Genomic DNA, 22,226 nt, shown 5'->3' with positions numbered 1-22,226 from the left:
GGATATTCCAGTTCACCTGAGCTTTTGGAGAGTGGGAGCTGTCTTGTCAGCTAGTATTATAAATTTTAGTTAGAGTATGCATTCACAGTATTATACCTTGCCAGATTCATACCCGACATGCTGGACCTCTTCTGACCTGAACAATTTATCTTAGTCTTATCTCGAAGGATGTGCTCCCACTAATCACCAGCCTTTTTTTTTCCATGTTCTCATGCAAGTGTTAGTTTTATATATGATTTCCCCCCCCGGGCTTTCTTCAAGACAGAATTTTCTCATTAATTCCAAGCTGTGCATAGATGCTGATGTTTATATGAGAGCATGGCCTTAATTCTCTTTGAGCTCTTACAGAAATTCTCATTTCCACTGATAATCTACTGTGCCAAGTCTGAAGCACTCACCTGGCTGTTTTTCACTGCTACGCTGTTGAAGCACGGGTTCTGAAAGTCATTTTTAATGCAATTAAGCTAATTGTAAATCACAGGTGTGCTCAATTTTATTCAAATGATCACCTGATTGAAACTTGAGTGTCAGTAATCACAGGTGTATCTACCTCTGCTGAACAGAGTTTCAGGTTTGGGTCAATTAGTTTACTTTGAAATATATTTTTCAGTCATTTATTTTGCATGGCTCATCAAAGAAAATTCTTAAATCGTCGTCTATTTGAAAGGTGACAGAATTTTAAATGGTTTGACATTTAAATGATGCTGCAGATGTTTGTACTCACTCCATTCATACTGTATACTGGTCAGAGTTTCAGTACAGAAAATAGTTCTTCAAATTCTGTTTACCATATTGAATAATTTAATATAAGGTTGGATTTAAATGTGATAAAGCGATCTACACAACAAAATGGATTCATGCCGATGTATTATTCGGTTATTAATAGAATTAGGTCCATAGGTTTTCAGAAAATTACAGGATTTATACTTTGGTCTCTGTACACCAAGATGTGACTGAAGTGCAGACTTTCAGCTTTTTAGAAGCTCAAACGTATTTGGGCAAAGTAATAATTTTAAATATAAGGACAATTTTCAATACTGGGACTCTAATGCTTTGCAGTCAATGAGTGGCTGAAGACTAGAACACATGGACATCAAACACTGTGCTTTCTCTCTTGAGACACTCTGCCAGACCTTTACTGCAGCCACCTTCAGCTGTAGCTCCACCTGTGGTGTGGATCTCTCAGTCTTCACTTCCATCTTCAGTAACTGAAAAGCAATTCTCTTTTGGGTTGAGATCAAGTGACTGACTTAGCCGTTGAAGAGCGTATTCCATTTTTCTTCCCTTGAGAAACTCTTGGGTTGCTTTTGCGGTTTGATTTGGGTCATTATCCATTTGCACAGTTGAAGCGCTGTCTGATCAGTTCTGCAGCATTTGGCTGAATCTGAGCTGAGAGTATAGCTGTGTACCCTTCAGAATTCATCCTGCTGCTTCTATCAGCAGTCACATCATCAATAAACACGTGTGACCCAGTTCCGTTGGCAGCCATACATGCCCATGCCATAGCCTTGCCTCTTCTATGTTTGACAGATGATGTTGTATGCAACAGACCATGAGCCGTTTCTTCCCTTTTCCATACTCTTCTCATCCCATCATTCTGGTACAAGCTAATTTTGGTTTCATCTGTCCAAATAATCTGGTTAATAATTCCTATGATCATCAGATGTAGTTGCGTTTCTTGGTTTTCCAGATTTCTGCTGTTGCTGAGCCGGCAGTACATTCCTTCTTTCTTTTGGATCAACATCTCACTGGACCTCACATTGACAGTTCCAGTAAACAGCTACCAAATTCAAATTCCACACTTAGATTTAACTCGAGATCTTTTATCTGTGTCACAGAAAATGAGAGAACAGGCCTAACATTACTTTTGAGCTTCTAAAAATTGGTAACACAGCATAATAATGGCCGTTATTAAGTTAAAAGTTAATACTATGATATGCTGTTTTTGTTTTTATTAGAGGTGGTGTAGAGGCAAAATTACAAATTAAAGTTCACTGTGAAAAAAAACTCATGGACCTTTGTTGCCAAATTAATATAATGAATACTTCCAAGATAACTGGAGAGTGAATACATAAACACAGGTATCAAGTTCTGCAAAAGTGAAAATGTGATACATAGTTAAGGCCAAATAAAAGTGGCAATAAAACCCAAGGGTCTGCATGATGGATTTCCTTCTGCAGAAAGAATAAGACCAACCTGGGAGAATAAGACTTTCAGGGTGCATGTCTGCTAGAGTGATACTGTCTGTTAAAGTCCTACGTATGGGGATGTGTGCAGTTTATCCAGTGTGCATGCTGAATGGACTGTCAAATTCCCCAGTTGTCCCTTTGAGAGAGCACTGAAGCAGAGACAAACTGTCAGTATAAGTCTGGTAAACTGGAGAGGTGGGGTCGATTTTGTTATTGGTATTTCTTTTCTGCTTGACCTTTCTATAACCTGAGCACTCAGACAAGTCCCAGTTGTCTTATATGGCTGAATTGACCAGAGCAATGACGCTTGGAAAACTACTGTTGTGGCTTCAAATCTCAGTGAAAGAAGCTCTCAAGGAACAATCCATTGTTTTATATGAGGATTATGTTGAAAGACCAAACAACTTCTTTTAGATTATTTATTTTTTATCAAACATCTCAATTCCCTTGCTCCTCAGATGTTGTACAGCTGTCAAATGACCATCACTCGTGACAGGATTTAGCTTTTTTCCTTTCCCTGAGCTGTTGCTGGGGGACTCCTGAAATGATTTCCCCATGTGTTAACTGTGTATGCAGTATTACATAGTAGTACTGTCTGTTAGAATGATATGAAGTCTGGCCGGGTCTAATCTGTGCTGTGTTCTTTTGGTGACCTTATAGTCAGACTCCCAGTTGTCTTATTAAATTCTTCACCAGACCATAACAGGAAGCTACTGATGGTCGACCAAAGTTATAGAGCTAACTCTCTGCTTGGAAAAGTTACACTGCATTATATACGGTGGGTACATTTTCTTCAAAGGTTTTTTTTGGGTTAATTCAGTTTAAAAAAAAAAATCTGACTCTCCAGTTTTTCCTGCTTAAAATGTAACAAACTGTAATGTGCTTTTAGTGAGATCACATGCATGAAACAAGACGATTCTTTTCATCCGTTACAAATATTGCATAAAGTAATACAGCCGACTGCACACCTAAACTTCAAAGCAAGGTAACAAACTCACTTTATCGTGTCCTGCTGTTCTGTGGAAATCCACAGCAGGTATGTGCAGCATAAAATCACTGGTGCAAGTGATGAGATGATAAAGAAAAAATCTAGACTACTTGGATGTTGTTGTTTTTTTTGCGTTTTTATTTGTAAAAGAAAAATGGGCAGTATAACATCCCTGCACTTGTGTTTATATTACTACAGAGTAATAATAAACTACACACACCAGGGGGTTAAGTCAGTTGTGATGCCTCTATTTGCATTGAATAAGGTAATCAGTTTTCCCTGTTTGCTTTCAGTTTTAGGCTACTGTGTTTTACAAAAGGCTTTCACGAGACTGAATCAACCCATGATAACTGTTTAGTGTATCTGAGATGAGAGAAAATGTTTTGTTTTGTTTACCAGATAGAAAACTTTACATATATAATGTGGACAATCCACTCCCATAAGCAGTATTTTCCAACATTTATATCTTGTATGGATGCTTAGAGTAGCTAACTCACATGCAATCCGGACATGTGCCTTGCGGCTTTTGGTGGTTCCAGCAGAGCTCCAGGCCACGCACTGACACCAGTAATCTTCAGGGCCAAACAGCTCCTCCACTTGCTGCCGTGTTATTTCTATGCTGGCTTCTCTCACCACCAGACCTGCAGCAAAAGGGAAAAACACCATTGTATTGTTTACAATTTCAACTGGGAATAAGAATCGAGCAAAAATGCAAGCGCTAACAAATGGTAAGTCATAAATAAGAGTTTTTTTGTTTTTTTTTAATTTCCTTGTCTTACTCACGTGCTGATTCTCCAGAAAATGTGAAACTTAAATAAGCTTCTATTTGCCTGATATGGCTTACATGTTAGCTTAAAAAGAAAAAGTAAGAGCAATCCATAATAAATATCTCAGGATTTAATATCACATTTTTGAGATTTGAGATTGTTCCTTCGCGTTTTTACTCTTTATCTCAGTCCACCCCCAATTCCCTCTTTTCTCTGGAGTTTTGAAAGCAGCTCCTATGTAAAGAATAAGTGTAAGATTTGAGTAGCTGCACCCTACTGATAGCACTACATGGGAGCACAAACAGAGGGGTACTGAAAGAGAAAAAAGGAAATGAAGTCTAAGGGAAAAACTCACGATGAGACGCAGAAAATCTACATTTAAAAAAATCTACATACAGGATACAGAAAATTGAGAAACTCTGTGACCAAGGAAAGGAATATTCGAGAGAAAATAAACAGAACTATCAAGAAGCGATTAATTAAAGTAAAAACTTTAGGTTACAGACTGGAAAGGAAGGGGAGAGGGCAATGAGAGAAATGGTAGACGGGTAGATGTAATGAAGAGCAACATGACAGAGTTGCAGGGAGAGGAGGATGACAGGTTAAGAGGTGGAAGAGGTCGATAAAATGTGAAAAGGAAAGAGGGAGGGAACAGAGATAAAAATGTATTCAAGTACGTGGGGATTGGGGAGTAGATGTGGCAAAATGCCATGAGAAGAGATCTTGGCAGTTTCTTTCAGGTTCAGCTGAGTTACAGAGACCCCAGAAACCGTCTCTACGGGGCTCCACAAATCTGACTTGGGCCTATTACTTATGAAGACTCTCGGCAAGTTCTTGCCACAAGAGAGACAGTTATAGCAGCAAAGCCAGGACTGAGGCAAGGGGGACTAAGAGGAAACAAAGTGAAATACAGTGAACAAGACTGAGGCAAACTTAAGGCCATTAATGGCTGGTGGGAGAATTAATAAGTAACCCATGAGGGCAAAGTGTAAGAAAGGCAACATAAGCTTTCAAGTAAGCTAGCTGGAAGATCGGTATGGCTTTTCAGCTAGAAATAAATAAATAAACCTCAATAAGATGGAGTGTGTGGAAAGTAAACAGGGACCTTAGATAATACAGAAATTCAAATTGACTGATGGCACAGGGAGAAAAGTGTATAGTAAGTCCAAAAATAAAAATCTAGTAGGAGGCACAAAAAAAGGGCTAAAAGCCATTGATGGGAAGAGCACTGTAAGGAGCTTGTAAAACTGTTGTGCATACTGATGCTTGAGAAAACATGCAAACAAGGGAGATTGATATGGCTTCACAACATGAAATGAGAGAGCAAAGGAGCACAGCAACAGAGGCAAAAAAAAAAAAAAAAACGGCAGCTAAAGAGACAATTATAACAGGCAAGGAAACCAGGACTAAAGCTGAGACAAGTGGGCAAGCAATAGCAATGAGACAAAAAAAAAAAAGACAAAAGTGTGAGTACAAGAAGGGCAAGAACGATAGGAAGAAGGTGGAGACCAGTGAGAATGCTACTGCCAAAGTAATGAGCAATTAAAGTGAATTGTTCAAAAGAGTCAGACAGCTAGATGTGAAAAAGGGACTCAGCATATGCAAAGAAGCATATGGGATGGTACATGAAAGACACCACGGGCTCTGGTGACTCAATGAGAGGGTGGAAGCAGGCTTCTGATGAAGACAGATAAATGGGAAACACACAAATTTAAATACATATTTAAAGCTTTTGCAACACTGTACATGACTTATTAGGTTAAATATCAAAAATCATTAGAAGCAAAATATTATTCAATTAGTGGAGCGTTTCAAGCAAAGCCAGTAGCTGCACTGGGATACACTGAGACACGTGTGCAGGAACGCTAAGAATTTGCAAAAGACAATAGGGGAAAAGTTAACACTCAGAATTAAATGCGCACTTTCCACCATAAAATAAGGATATCTGGCAGCACGAAAGGAAACAAAAAGAGAGCACACTCACAACTGTTTCTGTAAACTACAAATATTAGTCTCTCTCCTGCCTTTACTGCTTGGTGAATAAAACTAAAGCGTGTGGGACGCTGGTGCACCTCAGATATTCTGACTGAGAAGCTGCAGCTGACTAACACTGGATAATAAGATGTTTTCTCCAAGCAGAAGGCTGAAACCTTAAGGTTTTAAACCTCAAAGTTTTTTGAACTTGTAGCTTGCAGCTAATAAAAAAGCAACCCAACAGAAAAAAAGAATTTTAAAGTTTCCAGAGATGTATTATTAGATTTTTAAATGGTTGTACAGTGGCTAGCTAATTAACCATCTCTATACTCTGAAGCATTAGTGCAGAACTCTCAGTTATAAACTTCAGTTAATTATGGTTCAGTGCAAAGTTACTAGAACACCTGAACTGCTACATAAGAGGCAGGGATCAGCAGTGAAGGATAACAATGTGTTTTACAAGGTAGGAAACAACAAAGAAAACAGACAAAGAAGCAAAACAAACTAGGAACAGGTCATAAACAGTAAAAAACCACACTGTGAAGAGCTGACATCTTCACAGCAGATTAAAAACATGGCTGTTCTGATGAAAATATGTTGAAGAAAATACACCACTTAATCAGTAGCGGTTTCTGATACGGGCGACACGGGCAGTTGCCTGGGGCGGCATCACGGACATCGGCAAAAAAAAAATTGGGAATGGCATAGGCACCGATCGGTTTTCTATCGCCCATTTGCTGGGAGTTGGGTACCCAGGGCGCCAAACAGGCTAGGACCGCCACTGCACTTAATCCTTGTTAATGTAGTAGAGACTAAAGGTCAAAACTGAAGAGATAAAGTCTTCATCATGCTAATGCTAACTAATTCTCACTTTCAAAATCAATAATCTGACTTTCGTGAGATAGGGTTTGCTCTGAAAGTGATGCAAAGAAATCACATGAAATCTATCTAAATAAAACAAAGCCTGCAGGCTAGTTCAGACAGACAACTCAAGTTGCACTGCATTATATTCCTTGTACCTTCTACCAAACATTTCTGATTTGATTTTGTTGTATATTAAGCTGAAAAATATTTAGTTCATGTTCTGATGTTTGAACCCATCTACTACCTCAGTATCTACCTCTAGCCCCAGAGGGATGTTTGCTCATTCTGCCAGTTTGGATATGTAATACATTTGCTCAAAGTTCTGGGTTCTTAGCCTAGATGCAAATTTTATCAACAATCTACGGCTTTACACATTTCAAACATCAACCCTCTGATTGAAATATATTAGAAAATTATGGTTTCAAAGCAGAAAACAGAAAAGTTATTGATTTGAATGAATGTATCTCTTAAATAATGGCTTTAGGCTATGCAGGAAGAACAGCTGTGGCCTAAGTATGCAATGTTTTTGACATGACAATTTTGCAGCTGTTCACAAGTTTTTACCGGTGACATTCTGCATGAAAACGGATTTTCAAGGTTTATAGTACATCACATGGATATATAAGATAAAGACAGACGTCACTGGGCCCGGAGTTGTGCTGTTGAGACAGCCCTGGTTGTTTCCAGTGTTTGACAATGCAAAACTCACAAAGCAAGAGTTGCTGGGCAAAATCTGACGGAACTACCTGAGGCTTAAAAAGTCCCAGATCACTCAGTGCCTTACTTTGTTTCAATACTGTGCTCAAAGAATTCACATCAATCTGTTATGAGGAGACAAGCATGGAATTCTGGGTCTCTGTAGCATGACAGAACATCACATCAACAAAACCACTGCTGTCAGCTGAGGGAGGTGAAGGGAAAGAAGAAGATGAAAAATGGAAGAAAAGCATCAAGACAAGTGGATACTGTCACAAACATTTCTATCAATCACAAAACTGCACAAACCCCAAAATATTTCTGTTAGTCATATAGCATCGATTCATATAACTAAGTTTACTTGTCACCCGGGGAATGGAAGTACAATACTGCATGAATGTGCTTTGTCACTCCAGAACCTCTTCTTTTTTCTTAATGGAGACATGACATATGCAAATAATTTCATCTCTGCTTGCTGCACTTAGGATGTAATGCTTAAAGTCCAGCTTAGACATATTGTATGTATTAGTTTTGCAAAAAACTCATACCCCCGCCCCCCTCAAAAAAGTCCATAATAAAGAAGATCTGGAAAACAGCATAAAACACTCATCATCACCGAGGTCATAACTAGAGATGGCACGATACCACTTTTTTATGTCCGATACCGATATCATAAATTTGGATATCTGCCGATACCGATATGAATTCGATATAGTGTGTTTTTTAATCAATAAAACGTTTTTTTAATATCTTGCTGCATTTTGTATAAGGTTATACTCAAGTTTAAATAAATAACTAAAGCTATTCTGTTATACCTGTATGTAAAAAATACACTGCACTATATTTCATAGTTCAGCAACACTGATCAATCTAATAAACTTAAACCTGCTCCATCCTCCCTGTTCTGGTATTTTAAAGAGTACTTAGCAGAAATATTAAGCAACCTAACTAACAGGGTTGCAAACTCCCAGCAAAAAAAAAAAAGGAAACCACCCTCCACCTCATGATGCTTAATTGATGTAATCAAATTTAATTTGATGCAGGGGGGGAAATGCACAGAAATAAATTATTTTTCAAGAATAATTAAATAGATTCAACATCTTTCTTCAACAGAATTGCAGACTGCACAGATGGTATCTTCCCAAAGGAAAAAGTAGTATAGCTTACTAGGGTATATTAGACTTAACAGTTACTATATACAGTAATGGACTTCTATATATTTTACATCAGATTAAAACTTTGGGTGTAAGAGTCAGATAATTATTTATTAAAAGCTAGACATTTTAAATGAGAATAAGAAAGAAAAGTATGTCTTTGTGCCCCCTTTTGCCTGTTCATGCCCTATCGGCCCCCCTGGCTACACTTTGCTAGATCCGCCCCTGCACAGTTACCAGCCGTCAGCTACGTAGAAAAAGATCCTGGTGTAGAAAGTAATATTAACAGCTTATCAAGCTTAAACGTGCTGCTGTTGTTCAGCCGCTGGTTTCCTCTTTTTGGTGAGAAGTGGGCCAAAAACTAAGAAGAGAGACAGACTCGCTACAGAAAAGCCGATCAGCTGATTATTAAGCAGTTTCACGATTGAAGTCGCAGGAGAGAGAGAGAGAGGTAGTCGCTCCATATATCGGTTGTTAAGTTTAAGGCTGGAATGCTTTACAAACATTCAGAGATGAACTTACACACTTGCTTTACTTCTCTCTGGGAAAACTTCCTCGGAGATGAAATGCCGGTTTGCTAGCAAGGCTACAAATACACGGTTATGAGCAGAGTTACGCCTGTAGCAAGTTTTGTGAGGTGCTTTTTTGATATTTAATGGATCGGATTACATTTTTTATTTCTCGCCGATATCCGATCCAGTAATTTGGGTCAGTATCGGACCGATACCGATACGTAATATCAGATCGGTCCATCTCTAGTCATAACTCTTCTTTTTGTCTCTATGGTTAGGCTTTTCCTTAAGCTTGTGATCTGTACAAATCCACTGCTAAAAGTGTAAAATGAATATCCATCTATGCATTATCTGAATCACGTATCCAATTCAAGTGGCAGTGAGGTGCTGGAGCCTACCCCAGCTGTCATTAGATGAGAGACGGGCCAAAGCCTGGACAGGTCACCAGTTTGTTGCAGGGCTAACACAGAGGGACAGACAATCATTACTTTACACGTAAAGCCAATTGAGAACCACCAGTTAATCTAACGTAATTATCACTGAACTGAGAAAAGGCCAGAGAACCCATAGAGCAACTACAGGCGTCAAGGGCTGGTGTCCTGCAGGTTTTAGATGTGTCCTTGATCCAACCCAGCTTATTTAAATGGCTAAATTACCTCCTCAACATGTCTTGAAGTTCTCCAGAGGCCTGGGAATGAAATAATCATTTGACTCAGGTGTGTTGACCCAGGGTGACAGGACACCAGCCCTTGAGGCCTGGACTTGGACACCCCTGCCATGGAGTATGGAAACTGAAGAAAAAGGTACCAGCTAGCTGGTGGATTCAAACCCAGAACCCTCTTGCTTTAACTTTGCGTCATAGTGCCACATTTATGACCAATATCCTCATTCTCTTTTTCTGTGCAATAACACTAAGTGCAATTCTCTTTTTCTGATAACATTGTATTTTATTCTGTTGTATATAGTATTTTATTTTAATGTATTCTATTATGTACAGTATCTCATTCTTATTCTCTTATCCTATTCCAGTGTTTTTTCTTAATTTGTGTAACTTTGTAACTAATTTGTAATTGCTGTAACCTTGCACTGTCCACTTTCTGCTGTAACAAAACAAATTTCCCGCGTGTGGGGCTAATAAAGGTTATCATATCTTATCATAGAACTAAAACAATAAATAAATAAATGTTTACATAGTACAACGGAAACATAAAACTGGCTGATTTTACTGTTATTTGAAAAATGTATGATCACAACACCCACACTTGTTTTTAAAGTTCGGCCAGGTGAATGTTTGCCATGTCATCTCGCAATATCTTTTGCTTGCCCTTGCAGTAGGATTTAGATGATTTCAGATCCATAGGAACACATTGTGCTCTGTTCTTTTTCCAGCTAGTCAGCCCAATATTAAAGTCTGCAGTATTTCTATGATAAATGTACTACCAGCATACAAAGGTCAGCTTCATAATCACTACTGCACATATGTACACACACACACACACACACACACACACACACTAACTTGATGGCTGCATGTGGTCACTGTTACACCCAATAAAATATACCACAGTCCTAATCATAATAAAATAACAGCAATGGCTAAAACCACAATAATTAAAAAGGGCTGATGAACCACCTCCTCTGGCTTCTTTTACTAAATTTAAGCTCACTTTTACTGCACTCATGGCCAGCAGTGGTCCAATATAATACATGACAGCGTGTCATAATTCAGCTCCCTTAAAGCCTTTCTCCATGTGTCAGATGAAATGCAAACAATATATGGAGGTAATGTAAAACATTGGCGTAGTCCTCAAAAATATTATTGCTGTGCTCTTGGCATTATGGCAATTAATTTCACTTAAAGTTTTTAGAAATTGTTTTTTTTTAAATTGTAAAAATACCCATACAATCAAACAAATGGTTAATTTTAAAACCTGACTTTGATATTGCAATGGAAATAAACTCATTTGTCTTTTAGGTGCCAAAAATGTATATACCTGTTAAACACATTTCTTTCTATATTCTATATCCGGTTTCACTTTTTTCCATTAACCTGTGTCTCTCTGTGTTTCAACAGGAAGCTAAAGCGAATGCAGAAGAAAACTGTAGCGATTAGGATTAAATGTAAAGTCTTAATTTCTTTGACTCAAATGAACAAAAGCTCAAAAAAGTCTAGATGGATATAAAAATCTGGAATAAAGATGGCAAACATAAAACAAAGACGGGGTATTTTGAGGTCAAAAGGTATACAACATGAAAGAGATGGTGGAAAAAGGGGCAAAGCACTTAAATTGTTTATGGTGTGATCAGTGACAGGTCAACCAGATGGTTCTTTAGGGATAGCGGGGGGAAAAAGCTGCAGAAAAAGTCAACACTCACTATTATTATTTCATTAGTTCCACACAGAGGGACATCTGAAGAAGTCAGACAGAGTCCCTGATTTTGCAAATATTTGCCCCGTTTTGTGAGAGCAGCTCACTGAGTGGTGCGCATAGATCAAGGTGAGTTGTCAGGAAAGTAACCCAACACTCTGATTGACACTCTGCAGCCGCGGCAAGTGAAACAAAAATTCCCCAAAGACACTGAGATATTGCAGCTTCAACAAAAACAGTTTATGTTTGCTGCTGCCTAACCATAGTCTGTACTTTCAAAACCTGTTGTTTGACCAATGTTGGAAAGAAGAATATTTGATGCTAAAGCTAATTATGGTTAAATTCAAGTTAAAAGTCTATTTTATCTACAGATGATTAACGAACATGGAATAATTTACCATATTATAGCATACAAATAGAACCTAGGTAGAACAAACATTGCATGTTTGAGTCTAAATCTTTAGTGTCATCTCACAGTTGGGGTTACTCAAACCTGATTTAGACATCTGTGGTAAATCTTTGCAGCGCCTACGATGAAACTCAATGGGTACACCAACATCATACCTTGTCGTCACATACTGGTGTTTTTTTATGTGATGGCAGAAATAAATAAAGCGCTAGGACTTTTTTTTACCTTGCCGTTTCCACTTCTTTGTACATTTCCTCAGATCTATTCCAATAGTTTCAGCAATGTCCCTCCTTATATTGATGTTATGATTATTATCCCTAATATGGAGATGGTGACAAATCAAAAACTGTAGCAAAAGAGTAGTCAGAAACACACAGGAAGTTTCAGCAATGTCCCAACGACAATGCTGAAATGTCTTATGTCTAATGTTTTATGATTGATGTCTCCGACATTAGTTCAACTTTCATTTCGAACTACAATAACTTCTAACCAGAACTAGATGTCATCATAAAAAAAAAAAAAAAAAAAAAAAAACTTGAGCAGATATAAATGTTTGTGTGGCCAGCATTTGTCGCAAATTAGCTCTTTTCAAGAAGGTTGTTCTACATAAGACATTATGCAAAATAGATTATGCCTGCACTTACACAAATGATATATTATGCTAATAATTTAATGTATTAGATCATTATTATTTATGTATTAAAGACCAAAATTGCACAGTTTAAAGGCTGAGGGCTAGGTTAAATGTTACGTTTTTAAATAAGTATTACAATGAAGGGGGGTTTAAAAGATGAGGACTGAAGGGCCAAAGGGGGTATTTAAAGTGAGATCACAACAGGCTGTGAAGCATGGTGAGAAAGGAAGAGAACAAGGCCTGACAGAGTTCTTTGGAGGGAAAAATCATGGAGGACACTGACAGAACAGAATCAGCGGTCTGTAACCAACTGAACACTCAAAATGTGTAGACCGCGTGCATGTACGCATACATGTAAGTGCATGGGTATACTCGCTCGGAGGTTTCCACTGTGATAGTGACTGATTACAATGTATGTGTCTGTGCATGCTTGTATGCATGTAAATGTTGCTGAGTGTGCACATATGAGTCCTTTAGCAGTTCCAGAGTTCCAAAGAGGCAGTGAACCAAGAGAAAACCTAAAGGGAACTATACCAAAAACACTTAGACAAGCATTATCAATCACACATTTTCTCTCTCTCTTGTGACAGATAGACAGACGCACAGATAGACACAGGTATGTGCCTTTTCTGTATTCAAGAAGGTGAGATATTGTACATTTGCAGACATTGTAGCAACATTGAAAAAAAAAAAAAGAACTAAACAAATGGCCACAGAGAAAAATGGGAGTGAAACCAGAAAGAGGGCAAAAAAGACAGAGGAAAGGAGAAACATTAGGAGAAACAGAAAGAGGGAGAGACAAAGACGAGAAAAAAAATCAATACAAGTGAGATGGCAGCAATGGAGGGAAAGAGGTCACAAATCACCAGAGCCAATACTTTGTGTGCCAATAATGTATGTGTGCGTGTTTGTGCATGTGTAGATGTGGAGTCACGGGTCATTGCTACCAGACTAATAACCACTCACACTTTGGCTAATGGAGACAAAGTAAGTAACCTGGTACACAACATGTCATTAGCACACTTCAAGGCTAATGGAGATATACTGTGGTTGTACGCATATGGCTTAAGCAAACACTGGAGAAATGCCCTTCGCAATAACATACGCGATCTGCACAAATTATGCTGATCTGCACCTTACACAACATTAATTAAAATGGAGATATGGTAAGCATGTTTTAGCAAATGTCACTGCTAATAATGAGATTGTATTAACACCTGTCTGGAGGAGGGCTTTTTTGGGGGGGTGGGGGGGAACTTTTTGTTTCTTTTATGTGCGGCTTTGGCTGAAAGCCCAACAGTATCAAGTTAGCTAGCTTTATATATATAAATAAATCATTTTCTGGATAATTGCAAATCATCCAGAAAGCAAAGTTTACAACACCTTCTAAGGACTTTTTATTGAAATTTAAAAAATATACAGATTTCACCTTGGCAAATGTATGCAAGCCCATGCAACAGACAGCGTCTCTATAGGACACACAGATCCCTTTGGGGTTGCATCAGGAAGGGCATCTAGCATCAAAACTCTGCCAAGTCAAAAACGTGAAGCTACCCACTGTGGCAACCCCTGGTGTATAAGGGAGCTGGCGACAGTAGCTTCTACACTGACAGAAGACACCGTGGAAGCAGTCAGTCCATTGTAAAATCAGTGCATCACTAAGCATGCATTCATATTTTACTTATCTTTTTAAACTTTGTTATATAAAAAATATGTAATCACAAAAAATACAATAAACATACTTTTTTTAAAATTTCAACATTGCTCCATTATTCAGTCCTCAATATTTAATCTTTCAAGACAGTAAATCATCACTGTTTTGTTTTTTCTCTGATTTTCCACACTTAATGTTTGCATTTCTGTTACTCTACTTATAAAAGCAGTAAAATGAAACAGGGCACACAGAGCTTTTTAACACAACTTTTGGTTGTTTTACATTTGCTGTGTTTGTTTATCTACTTCATTCTATCCCCGGAATCAAATTTCTCTGTGTTTCAACACTTGAGCTGACTTTACATTTTCTGCTAAAATATGAGAAGACAGGCAGAGAGAGGGGGACAGGAGGCACAACAGGATTCATATCGTCTTTCTCCTCAGTGTGACTCCCTGATAGCTGTTGGCCTTTTCAGTCCTCTTAAAGGTACCCTCCATCAACATCTCTCCTTCAACCCCTACTTCTCTCCCCTGCTTCCTCAAGCTCAGGTTTTTATCTGACTTTGCTCACTCCAGTTTCAGGCGGTGGAAATTAGAGTAGAGCACAAAACAGCATGAGGCAGAGAGAAAGGAAAAGAAAAGAAAGGAGAACAGCAAGTAAGGAGATGGGACAGAGGGGAAGAGAGGGAGAAAGAAAACAGATAATAAAAGCAGTATGGGGGTCAAAGCTTCTAGCTGTGCTGCTGAAACAGCAGGAAACAAAGAGAAGTAAACAGCTTACAGAGTATAGGTTTTACCAAAGACAAACAGATAAACAGTGCACACACAGTAAATTCAAAGACCCTACAGTAGATTTCTAAGCGATTAACTAAAACTGTGTACTATAATACTGTATTTATCTATACAGATATATACATATATCTAGCATTTGTAATTAGTTTTTAATTTCATTGCCTATATTTTCAGAGTGAACTAAAAGCTTTGTCTGACACCAAAAAGGCCTTCTCTCATCATTTCGACTGTGTTGTTTGCACTTTTCATCTGTATATTTAGAGCAGAGAAATTATTGCCCATTATTGTAATCAAATTGCTGTTATCAAACAACAACAACAACAATAATGACTTAACGCAATCTTCGATATCATCAGCTCTATTTAATTATTCAGTTGCCATATTTTGTATGTGTATACTGATTATTGTGTGCTTGAGATGAAATTTCCTAGAGCAGCAAACAAATTATGCAAACTAAAACGCATCTTGAGCAGTTCCAAAATCCAAAACTTCCAAAACTTAATCCATGTTTGACCAAGACCTGAGGATTACTCTTTTCTATTTACATAACACCAACTCATAATAACAGATTCCTCAAGGTAGGGCTGCTCGATTATGGCAAAAATGATAATCACGATTATTTTCACTGAAATTGAGATCTCGATTATTTGACGATATTTATTTAGCAATAACAATGTATTGAATAATGACTTTAAAGATTGTCAAGAAATAATAAAAAATAGTGTGCAAATACTGATAACAGTGCAAATGTTTGCAATATAAAAAATAAATGAAAAATGTAAACATCTATGTTTAGTGAACTTTGCAGTGTTGCTCTGTGGTGCAGCTACGACACTGTAGCAAAGTTTACACACTATGTCTACTTGATCCACGTCTGACTCCGCGAACCCATAATGTTTCCACACCACTGAAGTTTTTTTTTTTTACCTCTCTTTTCAACCAACGGCAGTCACTCTCCTCTCCAAACAACTTCTGCTTAGCTTTCCGAGCTTCCCTCGGGTCCTCTTAATTGTTGTGACACGTGTTCGAAATGCAGCGAGGTGCGCTCGATTTGCCACACGGAGCAGCGCGAGAGTAAAGCACGAGGGAGGGGCTAATAATCGGCTCAGTCATTTTTAATGATCGTTGAAAGCCCAGATCGTAATCGAGATTAAAATTCGATTAATTGAGCAGCCCTACCTCAAGGCACTTGATATTGTAAGGTAAGGCCCTACAATAATACAAAGAAAACCCCAACAACCACATGAACACCTATGAGCAAGCACTTTGGTGACAGTGGGAAGGAAAAACTCGCTTTTAACAGGAAGAAACCTCTGACAGAGCCAGGCTGAAGGAGGGGCGGCCATCTGGTCAACAGGTTGGATGTGAGGGGAGGAAGAGAGGACAATTTCAACAGACAGGACAGACAGGAGAACTCGGAAAGATGATATTTGATATTAATATATAAAATGAGCTTTATACACAATTACAAATCTACTGTAGAAACATAATAAAAATAACTTGATGTATGTGGGAGGGGGTGTATCTTAGACTGGGTGATCGAAATTATGTTAATAACTAAGTGTCAATTACTAGACAAGAGGACAGTTTAAAGCCATGGTTCATTAATTAAACAGAAATTCCTCTCAGTAACATATAACTCAAAACACAGCAGCTAGCAAACAGCTGATGGAAGACTAATAAATGACTAGCAGCTGCACATGAAGTCAGTACTGAGCACTGGGAGACAGAGGAGGAAAGAAAGAGGGAAGATCTGAGGGCAAGACTGTGAGCATAAACTCATGAATAAACAAAACTGATGACAGCACGCCAACTTACCATCTTATTAACAGTTTTGTTTTGTGTTTGTGCTCTCAGCAAAAAAGTTAGTACTCAAATATTAGAAAGCAGTAAGACAGATGAAAAGGGAAAACATTTTTTTTAAAGTATGTTTAAGAAATCAAATACAAGCAACACAATGGGGATATGATGCTATAGATGAAGAGAAATTACTACTATTTTAATTTACCTTCTATGAAAATAGTATTTAACACTATATGCATACGAACCTTTGTTTCTGTGTCTGATTTGGTTAAGAACTGAAGCAGACACCAACTAGAACATCAAAGAATGAATGTATACATACAGCACAATTTCTGCTTCCGGGATGTTCTTTGCAACAAAAAGGGGGTATATATATATATACATATATATATATATATATATTAGTGGTGCAACAATACTTGTATTGATATTGAACTGTTCGATACAGTGCTTTCGGTTTGGTACGCACAATACAAAATTTTTTATTTATTTTATCAACTTTTCTTCTGACGATGCTCTCTGTGTTGAGCGCTCAGTGGATCTGCGTTCGACTACTTCGCCTAGGCTTCACTGTCGAGCGCAGATCCACTGAGCGCAGCGCAAGCTATCAAGACAGAAGCTAACTTCGTTGCAACATGCCAACTGCCTCAACGCTACCCGAAACTGAACCTCCCCCACCCTCATTCAGATCTGGCGTTTGGAACTATCTTGGTTTTCATGTGAAGCATGACCCTGAAGGTAAGCGCGTCATGGACAAAAGTAAAACAGTATGTCAGATGTGCCACGCAATACTCAATTGGTGGGAACTAGTGCATTAGCGCAGTTAGCTTGTTAACGTGTTGACGCCGTCCAGCCCCACGCACGGGGTGATCCGCGGTAACTTCTTAACGGAGATTAGCCACGTTATGGCGTTAATGTCATTTTAACGAGTTTAACGCTGACAGCACTAGTGGGAACACAACGAATATGACTGCACATTTACTCCGACATCATCCTAGTGCAAAGACAAGTGGAAGCAGACAAAAACAACAAGCGCGCATGCTACAAACTTTACCCGAGTCATTTAGACAGCCGTTAGCACATGATTCTCCTTATGGGGACCTGATATGTTTAATATGCTGCTGAGAGTATACCCCAGAAGAAGCGTATAGTATAGCTTTTATTTTGGAAAGAGCCATTTCTCTGTAATAAACTCTCTTTTCCAAAGATGAGTGATTTCTTGATCAGATAGATTTATTTTTTTGTTGTTGTTTGTTGTTTCAGTGACATTAAATTTAAAAACTGTACTTTTGAGTTAAAATATATATTTATAATTTTAATAAATGACAAATTAAAAAAACATGAACATTTGTTTGTATCAAAAAAATATCGAACCGTGACACCAAAGTATCGAACCGAACCGAACCGTGAATTTTGTGTATCGTTGCACCCCTAATATATATATATATATATATATATATATATATATATATATATATATATATATATATATGGAGAGAGAGAGAGAGAGAGAGAGATGCATAAGCCAAAATAGCAATTCTGATTTATGCTGCTGTTTGTTGACCCAATTGTTTTTTTCCAACCAAGCATGTGTTTCAGTTTTGCTTGCTCTGGGGACCGAAGCTTATTATCAAGCAGGTGGAAACCCATAAGCTGAGCTCACGTCAACCTTAAGTCTAAGAAACCAGGTTGTGTATATCTTTGTATTCCTGCCAAAGCAACAGCATGATTCATCATTACCTAGCCTGCAGAGTAATACCATGTGCTGTCAAGCGACAAGTGTGGAACTTTGGCTGCGATCCAGTACATCGTTGTGGATCCCATTAAACTGTCCTCTGAACATCGCAGTACAGCACTGGCAGTGGGACAGCTGTGTACACACATCTGACATGTGACCTACCTTTCTGGACAAATAAAACATCTGAATAATGGATTTAACCTGTGAGCTTCCAGTGTACCAGTGAGACAAAAAATTTGGACACATCACAAAGAGCAAAATATCAACAGGGCCAGACACTGACAAATGCCCAGATAAATCAAAAGGGAAAGGGGGACTTAATTGACTATGCAGTGTAGGCATGTTAAAAGCCCATTTAAACGGTCTGATTTTAAATAACATGTAATACAAACAACCTCTGTATGATGTATGGCAAGTAACACCTGCTGCAGACTGTGTCAAATATATGTGTAAATGATAAATACACCTCTTGTTCAAAGCCGCATGCTTACAGCTCATTTTCTGTTTTCACAGTGTTTAAAAATTATTATTATTTTGTTTTGGTATAAGTAAATGAATTAATTTAAATACATTACATTTTTGTCACCTGTCCATATAAGGATAGTCATGACCCCCAAAACTGAATCACTGAATCAAAAGACATGTCATTTGCCCCATATTTTGAAGGATACCGTTTATAAACAATCATGAACTACACTTTCCTGGAAACCTGGTCTTGTTAGGAGAGATGGCATCCATCCCACTTTGGATGGAGCAGCTCTCATTTCTAGAAATATGGACAAATTTATTAAACCCCTCAAAACATGACTATCCAGAGTTGGGACCAGGAAGCAGAGTTGCAGTCTTACACGCCTCTCTGCAGCTTCTCTCCTCCTGCTACCCCCCCAAAAACCCATCTCCATAGAGACTGTGTCTGCTTCCAAAAAGACAAAAAACAAACTAAAAACCAGCAACAAACAACTTAAACATTTACAAAGAAAGAACAATACAGTATCCACATCTGAACCAAAGAGTAAAACAGTGAAATGTGGATTATTAAATATTAGGTCTCTCTCTTCCAAGTCTCTGTTAGTACATGACTTAATAAATGATCAACAAATTGATTTACTCTGCCTTACAGAAACCTGGTTGCAGCAGGATGATTATGTTAGCTTAAATGAATCAACACCCCCGAGTCATTCTAACTACCAGAAATCTCGAAGCACAGGTCGAGGGGGCGGTGTGGCAGCAATTTTTCACACCAGTCTATTAATTAATGAAAGACCAAGACAGACTTTTAATTCATTTGAAAGCCTGATGCTTAACATTATCCACCCCAGCTGTGTAACTCAGAAACCAGTCTTACTTGTTATCATCTATCGTCCACCTGGGCCTTACACAGAGTTTCTGTCTGATTTCTCAGACTTTATATCTGATTTAGTTCTGAGCTCAGATAAAATAATTATTGTGGGTGATTTTAACATCCATGTAGATGCTAAAAATGACAGCCTCAACATGGCATTCAATCTGTTGTTAGACTCAATTGGTTTCTCTCAAAATGTAAAAGAACCCACCCACCACTTTAATCACACTCTAGATCTGGTTTTAACATATGGCATAGAAACTGAACATTTAACAGTGTTTCCTGAAAACCCTCTCCTGTCTGATCATTTCTTGATAACATTTACATTTACAATAATTGATTACGCAGCAGTGGAGGGTGGACTTTATCAAAGTAGATGTCTTTCTGAAAGCGCTGTAACTAAGTTTAAGAATATAATCCAGCCACTGTTATCATCGTCAATGCCCTGTACCAACACAGAGCAGAGCAGCTATCTGAACGCTACCCCAACAGAGGTCGATTATCTTGTTAATAATTTCACCTCCTCACTACGTACGACTCTGGATACTGTAGCTCCAGTGAAAACTAAGGTCTCTAATCAGAAGTACATGACCCCGTGGTATAATTCTCAAACACGTACCCTCAAGCAGACGACTCGTAATCTGGAGAGGAAATGGCGTGTCACAAATTTAGAGGATCATCATTTAGCCTGGAGAAATAGTTTGTTGCTTTATAAGAAAGCCCTCCGCAAAGCCAGAACAGCTTACTATTCGTCACTGATTGAAGAAAATAAGAACAACCCCAGGTTTCTCTTCAGCACTGTAGCCAGGCTGACAAAAAGCCAGAGCTCTTTTGAGCCAACCATCCCTTTAACGTTAACTAGTGATGACTTCATGAACTTCTTCACAAATAAAATTTTTATCATTAGAGAAAAAATTACCAATAATCATCCCACAGATGTAATATTATCTACAGCTACTTGTAGTTCCATTGATGTTAAGTTAGACTCTTTTTTTCCAATCGATCTTTCTGAGTTAACGTCAATAATTACTTCCTCCAAACCATCAACGTGTCTTTTAGACCCCATTCCTACAAAACTGCTCAAAGAAGTTCTGCCATTGATTAATTCTTCGATCTTATATATGATCAACCTATCTCTAATAATCGGCTATGTACCACAGGCCTTCAAGGTGGCTGCAGTTAAACCTTTACTCAAAAAGCCATCTCTAGACCCAGCAGTCTTAGCTAATTATAGGCCAATCTCCAACCTTCCTTTCATATCAAAAATCCTTGAAAGAGTAGTTGTCAAACAGCTAACAGATCATCTGCAGAGGAATGGTTTATTTGAAGAGTTTCAGTCAGGTTTCAGAGCTCATCACAGCACAGAAACAGCTTTAGTGAAGGTTACAAATGATCTTCTTATGGCCTCTGACAGTGGACTCATCTCTGTGCTTGTCCTTCTTGACCTTAGTGCAGCATTCGATACTGTTGACCATAATATTCTATTAGAGCGATTAGAACATGCTGTAGGTATTACAGGTATTGCACTGCAGTGGTTTGTATCATATCTATCTAATAGACTCCAATTTGTGCATGTAAATGGAGAGTCCTCTTCACACACTGAGGTTAATTATGGAGTTCCACAGGGTTCAGTGCTAGGACCAATTCTGTTTACATTATACATGCTTCCCCTAGGCAGCATCATTAGAAGACATAGCATACATTTTCACTGCTATGCAGATGACACCCAGCTCTATCTGTCCATGAAGCCAGATAACACACACCAATTAGTTAAACTGCAGGAATGTCTTAAAGACATAAAAACTTGGATGGCCACTAACTTTCTGCTTCTCAACTCAGATAAAACTGAGGTCATTGTACTCGGCGCTGAAAAGCTTAGAAATATGGTATCTAACCAGATTCTTACTCTGGATGGCATTACCTTGGCCTCCAGTAACACTGTGAGGAACCTTGGAGTCATTTTTGACCAGGATATGTCCTTCAACGCACATATTAAACAAATATGTAAGACTGCGTTCTTCCATTTGCGCAACATCTCTAAAATTAGAAATATCCTGTCTCAGAGTGACGCTGAAAAACTAGTTCATGCATTTATTACTTCCAGGCTGGACTACTGCAATTCATTATTATCAGGATGTCCAAAAAACTCACTGAAAAGCCTTCAGTTAATCCAAAATGCTGCAGCAAGAGTACTGACAGGGACTAGAAAGAGAGAGCATATTTCTCCTGTTTTGGCTTCCCTTCATTGGCTTCCTGTTAAATCCAGAATTGAATTCAAAATCCTGCTCCTCACATACAAGGTCTTAAATAATCAGGCCCCATCTTATCTTAATGACCTTGTA

General features: G+C 38.3%; 1 protein-coding gene across 2 annotated transcripts in view; it reads right to left on the bottom strand.

The window, feature by feature from the left end:
- The window catches only part of unc5ca (unc-5 netrin receptor Ca), a 189,250-nt gene that overhangs the window by 80,123 nt on the left and 86,901 nt on the right, over positions 1-22,226 (bottom strand). For both annotated transcript variants that reach the window (XM_006789724.3, XM_006789723.3), the window contains exon 3: positions 3,675-3,818. In XM_006789724.3, coding sequence (XP_006789787.1) covers positions 3,675-3,818 — 144 coding nt within the window. The remainder of the gene's footprint in view (positions 1-3,674; positions 3,819-22,226) is intronic.

Source organism: Neolamprologus brichardi, chromosome 12 (assembly GCF_056152115.1).
Source record: "Neolamprologus brichardi isolate AB-2024 chromosome 12, ASM5615211v1, whole genome shotgun sequence".
NCBI classification, from domain to species: Eukaryota; Metazoa; Chordata; class Actinopteri; order Cichliformes; family Cichlidae; genus Neolamprologus; species Neolamprologus brichardi.
The sequence above is the reverse complement of the archived record's forward strand: the minus strand, read 5'-3'. Positions and strand labels throughout refer to the sequence as shown.